The following is a 7,372-nucleotide window of genomic DNA, read 5'->3' on the forward strand; positions in this document are numbered from 1 at the left end:
AGCACTCACTATTAACCCTACCCTTCCCATCCACCACATGCAGTCCTGGTCAATTCGCAACTGGACGTGTTGTATAATAAATAATGCAACACTGCAAATAGTAATAGCATCGCTATTTTCAAGAGAAAGAAATACATAAAGCAACGTCTAAAAAATGCCAGGCTCTTTTTCCAGGCTCACACTTCCCAGACACTTGTGTATTAGGTTTTGTACAACTTTTATTTTTTACAAATGTTGCAAAGTTCATCCAAATCTTGAATAACAATGAGGGCTCCCTACAAAACGAACAAAAACAAGCAAACCTCCAAAATATTGTAAACAAATTTGTTAATTCTTTGCCTGCTGTATCTGATTCATTTCTCCTCCTCCTTCTTACACAATTTCTATGCTAGTTGATTAGGAGATGTCATCTTGGTGATGTTCATCATGAGTAAAATAAATCCAAAAAAACCATTGCAAAGCCAGAGAAATCTATGCTGAAACAATCCTGCATCAGATCACTCCAAAACTAAACTTGTCAACAACATTTTAAAAATCTCAATCAAAACACCAACTTATAATAGAGAGGCACAAAGATTGGGAAAATAAAAATCTTGGGGGTTCTGTGGACCTCAAGCAACTTCCGCTCTGAAGCTGTTCCACATATCCAACACCCTCTTAGAAAAATAAATCTTGCTTACAACAAGTAAACTTTGCAGGGGTTCTGTGAACCTCAAGCTACTAGAACTACATTTTAGCATGGTCTGCAGCTTTTGGGGCAGCACAAGATTCCCCAAAATTAACATGAAGTGGCTTGAATAGAAAACTAATATTGCCTCATGCAGCTGCCTTAAGGACTAGGCTGTTTCCTTTGTGACCAAGGCTTTTGTAACACTTTTGCGGTGCTCGTGTTTAGCTTGTGTATAGTTCTCAGGAAGGCCTGGAGAGACCCTCTTAGAAACTTTGGCAACTCGTTTATTTTTTTAACGAGCGCGCCACCATCTTGCTAGTGGCAAAACTCTGGCAGTGACGGTTGTGACTAGTGTCGCTGAATGCCTTGCTATTGAGGCGTTTCAGTGACACCACTGAAGCTAAACTCTTTTAAAATGGGCGTCCATCAAAACTAGTAGCTTGAGGTCCACAGAAAGCTTGGATTTTTACTTTTATTTGTTGTAATAAAGTTTTAATTTGACTATGAGGAAGATATACTTTACTAAGAGGGTAGTGTGTAAGCTGAACAACCTCCCAGCATGAGTTGTAGAGGTTATAATACAGGGAACTTAAACATGCATTGGATAGGCATAGGGCTCCTGGATCTAAGGCATAACAAAGGACTGATAAATATTTGGGCCTTTACAGCAGATAAAACAGGCAGGCTAGATGGGCTGAATAGGTAATATCTACTGTGATTTGTTTATGTGTTTCTACAAAAAAAGGAAGAATTTCAAGGACACTTTCCCACCAAGCAGGCACATCTTTCCATAACTCTGGATATTGGAGCTAAACATACACTTTATGGGCAGGGGGACACATGTTATCAAACAAAAACATTGTATAAACACTACCTAACAGAGCAATATGCAAATGGCAATTAACCATTTCAGTGCCTATAAGGAAAGCTGTGCATTAATTTGCCCCTACTGACAAGCAATAATTATATTTTAATTCAGGGCAGCTTGTATTGCACTCCCCTCCCATCTCTCCTGTCAGTATTGTCTCTGCAGCTGCACAGATAGATCAGAGGATTAGCGACTGAAGAAGGTGAATGAGCAGTAGGTGGGGCAGATACAAAGTAGGGGAAGAGGGCAAGGGCACACACAGGTCAAGGAAGGCAAAGAAGGCTGTGGGGAACTGGTTAAGACTTATTTTTGTGCAAAAAAATTGTTTCCTAATTTAAAAAAGTCCCTCCGAATTACGTCTGAACAGAAAAGGCAAAGAACGAAATTTGTTGTCTGAAAATGAATATGACAAAGATGAAATTAAATAAAATATCCAAAATTATTTTGGGCCTCATGCAAAAATCTGCTACAAGGCCTAGTGTTACATCCTAGTCAGGCAGAAATGATATCTGCTGCTCCATTCTGGATCTTCCAGTCTGTCACGATGTTAAGGGTAATAGCTGTCATGCACCATATAAAAGTGTAAAAGATTTCTTATGTTGAACAGTCCATTGTCATTAAGAAAAAATGTCTATATCATGAAATTATCCTTCTCAGATGCTAAGACCTTCTAGTTGCCTTTCTGTTTACTTTGGTACTGAGTAAATGAAGTTCATTTGGCATGCATTCAGGCTATAGCCCTATTCTTTGGTAGCAACATTCAACATGGAGGTGGTGTGGCCAACACAATCAATATGTACAGTCCAATCTGGAAAAAAAAAAAACATGGAAAAAGGCGATGGAACAGAAACCTCATAAAAGACTCACAATAAAAATGGTGGCATTTCTGCTTTTTTCAAGTCCCTTTACACTAAATATCTTTGTAACTGCTAGAATTGTATTTTATCTACAGATTGCATAAGTATGTGAATAAACAGAAATAAACAAGCTGACTGTATGCAATGCTACATTTTTGCAATGTAATATACAGTGGATATAAAAAGTCTACACACTCCTGTTAAAATGCCAGGTTCTTGTGATTTTAATGAATGAGACAAAGATAAATCATGTCAGAACTTTTTCCACCTTTTAATGTGACCTATAACGTGAACAATTCAATTGCAAAACAAGCTGAAATCTTTGAGGGGAAAAAACCAAAATAATCTGGTTGCATAAGTGTGCACACCCTTAAACTAATACTTTTGTTGAAGTACCTTTTGATTTTAATAAAGCAATCGGTCTTTTTGGGTAGGAGTCTATTAGCATGGCACATCTTGACGTGGCAATATATGCACACTTTTCTTTGCAAAAGAGCTCCATATCTGTCAGATTGCGAGGACATCTCCTGTGCACAGCCCTCTGCAGATCACCCCACAGATGTTCAATTAGATGCAGGTCTGGGCTGAAGAAGTTAATCTTCTCTGGTGAAGCCATGCTTCTGTTGATTTGGATGTGTGCTTTGGGTCGTTGTCGTGCTGAAAGGTAAACTTTGTCTTCATCTTCAGCTTCCTAACAGACGCCTGAAGGTTTTGTGCCAAATTGTTCATAATTCCCTCCACCCTGACTAAGGCTGCCACCGCCATGCTTCATTGTGGGTATGGTGTTCTTTCAGTGATGTGCAGTGTTGTTTCTGCACCAAACATACCTTTTGGAATTATGGCCAAAAAGTTCAATCTTGGTTTCATCAGACCATAACACATTATCCCACATGCTTTTGGGGATTTGGTGTTTGTTTTTGCAAACTTCACCCGGGCTTGGATGTTTTTCTTTGTAAGAAAAGGCTTCTATCTTGCCACCCTACAAGAATATGAAGAATACGGGAGATTGTTGTCACATATAGCACACAGCCAGTACTTGCCAGAAATTCCTGCAGTTCCTTTAATGTTGCAGAGTAGGCCTCTTGTAAGCCTCCCTGACCAGTTTTCTTCTTGTTTTTTCAACAATTTTGGAGGGATGTCCAGTTCTTGGTAATGTCTTTGTTGTGCCACATTGTCTCCACTTGATGATGACTGTGTGCACACTTATGCAACCAGGTTATTGTGGTTTTGTTTAAAAAATTTCCCCCTCAAAGATTTCAGTTTGTTTTGCAATTGAATTGTTCACTTTATAGGTCACATTAAAGGTGGAAAATGTTCTGACATGATTTATCTTTGTCTCATTCATTAACATCACAAAAACCTGGCATTTTTACAGGGGTGTGTAGACTTTTTATATCCACTGTAAGCGTTCAAATACATGTGAATTCTTGCACCATTTTAAAATATTTAAATGTCTATATATGTATACAAACACACAAGCACATGAATTTTTCCACACGATATTCATATATTTGTAAAACTATACAGATACACATTTGGTGATAGCACAGGATACAACTGTATGTACTAAACATGATACATTTCTAAATAGAAGCACAGTGTAAATACCCAAAAGCAAAGGGGTTAGGCATCAATTTTAACACATAATGGATTTTAATTATATTTTGCCTACACAACCTCCCACCTTCCAATCTATTTTCCATCCCAAGGGTCTAGCTGGGGTGTCCTATAATAAATAAATATTAAGATACATTTCAGATGTTGACTGTAAAAGTCAATGGGTTAATAGGAAAATAAGATTGTCAGGAAGAGCGGTAATATGTAAACAAACAAGAAAGTTTGTGTATGGGTGGGGGAATTAATGTGCCTTTAAACACATAATAGTCAGTGTGGTTAACAAGAAGCTATAAAAGGTCGATCAGCACCATGGACAACTCAGACGAGATAGGAACCCATAATCAGCACCATGGCTAGCAGTAGAGTACCTCTAATCTGCATCACCCTCGCTCTACTCATGCTTATGGTGTGCACTGAGGAGTCAGTGGTTGTCAGGTCTACTGAGATCTCAGAGAACAACAGCCAGGAAGAGAAAGAACTGGTAAGAGCATCCGATGCATTTCCATTTCACTTGATTTATGTGCATACCTCCTGGGGAATAACACTGCACTGTAGTGTCTACATGTGTGACATTTTCTGACACTTTTGACACAATATCTACAGATATTGTATTTATTTCTGTTTATTATCTTTGAGTAATCCTTATTAAATATAAGTAAATTGTTTTTATATATTATAGAACAGATTGTGACCTTGGAGGGAGGTGGAAAAATATAAACTCCAACAGAAGTAGAATTAGACTTCATGATTCATCACATCTTGTCTCATGAAAAGAATGTGCTTTTTTGGCTACTGTAGGCACAGGCCGTATGGTGATTTTGGATGCTTACAATGTCATGGTGCGTTGGGCTTGTCTGGTGGTTGCATATTAGTGTTTAATAATGCTTCTGCTACCCTTAATTGTATGTGGAGGGGTTCAGTTTAACCCCAAAACTTATGTTGTGTGTGCTTCATGTATTGATCTAAGCCTCAAGAAATAAGCCAGTATCCAACCTTATGTTGATGAGTCCCATTAAGGATGAAATCGCTATGCATGAGTGCTGATCACACTGCACACTAACATACTCAAAGACAAATTTTCACATATGAACATTCCCAGACACACACTCACAAACATACCCAATGACACATGTTCCCACACTAACATACTCAGACACACACACAATTTCACTAAAATACCCAGAAACACACTTTTACTAACATAGCCAGACATATTGCCAGACACACACACTAATATACCCAAACACATTCTCACACTAAAATATCCAGGCACTCACAATAATACATCCAAAGATACATGTTCACGTACTAACATACCCACACAGATACATACTAATATACCCAGACACAACCTAACACACTTAGACACACTAACATACCCACAGTCAGATAAACAAACATAGCCAGACACACAAGCATACTCAGCCAGACACATCAACATACCCAGATGGGTACCCATGGAGCCACCGGGACCCATGTAAGGGTATCCCACCTGAGAGTTATTGTGTGTCAACCGGTTCAGTATATGATAATTTCTTGTAGGTTATATATCTGTATGTTTTCAATCTGCCTAATAAAAAATTTTACAAAAAAAAAAAGAATGCTTTTTTTTTAGGTTTTAGTGATGGCCTTTTTTTCCTTTACCACTCAGATAGAGGCTTTACAAGAAGTTCTGGAGAAGCTGAAGAGCAAACGAATACTTCCCTTGGACAAAAAGCTGGGATGGGTACCATCGGTAAGAGGTGTCATAACTTGCCCTTTGTGTTTTAACAACAAACAGTAACACAAGGATATTGAAAAAAAATAACTATATTTATAAATACCATTGTGAACCAAATAATAGTAATCAATGAAACTGGCTCCTTCGCTTTTAGCAATTTCTATCACAAAGGGGCAGGCTGGCCACAAACCCTTTCCTTCATTGTTATGTAAAAGAGAGGGTGGCAGTGGTAACCCAGCCATACACCTTAATAAAGAAAAACTTAACATGTTTTATTTATTATACGTTATATAGACATACTTGTGCAACTTTATTCAAGGGATAAATGATGTAATATCACAAAATTCAGGAAATCCTAAAATATGTGGAGTACATTACTACTGTCATAGTAAGGTTTTATGCATTTGTTATTTATTATATAACAATAAAGAGTAGACACATCTGGCTACGAGTAGGGAAAACATTGATACACAGACTTGTCCGTGTCCATGAGGGTCAGGTATGGTATTCTAGCAATGCTCTGTAATGAAGTTTGTTTTGAAAATAGTGCCATTAATGTATTTTGTGAAAAGCTCTGTATTTAGCAAGCAGGCGATCTGTGTGGTTTAAACAGAGATCTACTATGAGAAACCTGCTGGGAATTGATAATTCATATAGCCTTAATGCATGAGAAAAACTGCTTGTGAGAAACAAGCATTGGTGCATTAAAATGAAAATGTGGATAAACCACACTGATTTTCAGGCAACTTAAGTGTAAAGCTAAATTCTATGGAACTCAAATTGAGCTAGATTGTAAGCTTACAAGCAGGGCCCTCTTTACCTAAAGTATTGGTTTGTCTTTGAATGTGTTTATTGTCAGAAGAGCTGCATAGATTGTTGGTGCTGTAGAAATGTAAGATCATAATAATAACGATCTTGAACAAACGATGTCCTCTTAGAGTACACTCAACTCAGCAGGATTTCGCACTAGAAGTAGCCAGAGCTAGATTTACTAAAAAAACAAACAAACACGTAATGATAATTATCAGAAAACCTACCAATTTTTCTGTGAAATAGCAACTTGATAATTTATATCTGCAACAAATTGATAGTCTCCAGGAGACTACTATTGGAAGGTTTCATGTAAAAGTAGTCGTTTTCAAATTTATTTCAAGAAACACTACAAATCTTGCACAAATCTGTGACGCTCTTCATTACTGGTCCGCTGATCTGGTATTCATTTACTGGGATTCTCCGCTGCTATTTCTCTATAATAATTCTATGCTTGTGATACTAATTATCCTCCTCTTTCAACCACAGTGTGATGCTGGTGAGCAGTGTGCAGTGCGGAAAGGGGCACGTATAGGAAAGCTCTGCAATTGCCCAAGAGGGACTGTCTGCAACTTCTACATTCTGAAATGCTTGTGAAATAATTACAGCAAGGAGTTGGAGAAATATTGCAAGGGAACAAGAGATTAAACATCCATTAGGGGTTTCTCTCTTTTTTACCGATATTCCTTTATTCGCAATTCTTTACTCTGTTTAAGAAGACGTAATCTTCTTAATCCAGTAGGTAGCAATTTCCACCTGAATCTCAAATTGTTACACCGGATAGACTTGTAAGATGATCTCTTCTCTGCCCTCAAATGAGCTCCTCTATA

General features: G+C 37.8%; 1 protein-coding gene across 1 annotated transcript; it reads left to right on the top strand.

Moving 5' to 3' along the window:
- Nucleotides 1-4,341: 4,341 nt before the first annotated feature.
- LOC128473909 (cocaine- and amphetamine-regulated transcript protein-like) lies at nt 4,342-7,174 on the top strand. The gene is made up of 3 exons (XM_053456135.1): nt 4,342-4,493; nt 5,664-5,747; nt 7,032-7,174. Exons 1-3 carry the CDS (start codon nt 4,362-4,364, stop codon nt 7,137-7,139), a joined length of 324 nt encoding a protein of 107 aa, XP_053312110.1. The 5' UTR covers nt 4,342-4,361; the 3' UTR covers nt 7,140-7,174.
- The last annotated feature ends 198 nt before the right edge of the window (nt 7,175-7,372 follow it).

This window comes from Spea bombifrons, chromosome 1, assembly GCF_027358695.1.
Source record: "Spea bombifrons isolate aSpeBom1 chromosome 1, aSpeBom1.2.pri, whole genome shotgun sequence".
NCBI lineage: Eukaryota > Metazoa > Chordata > Amphibia > Anura > Pelobatidae > Spea > Spea bombifrons.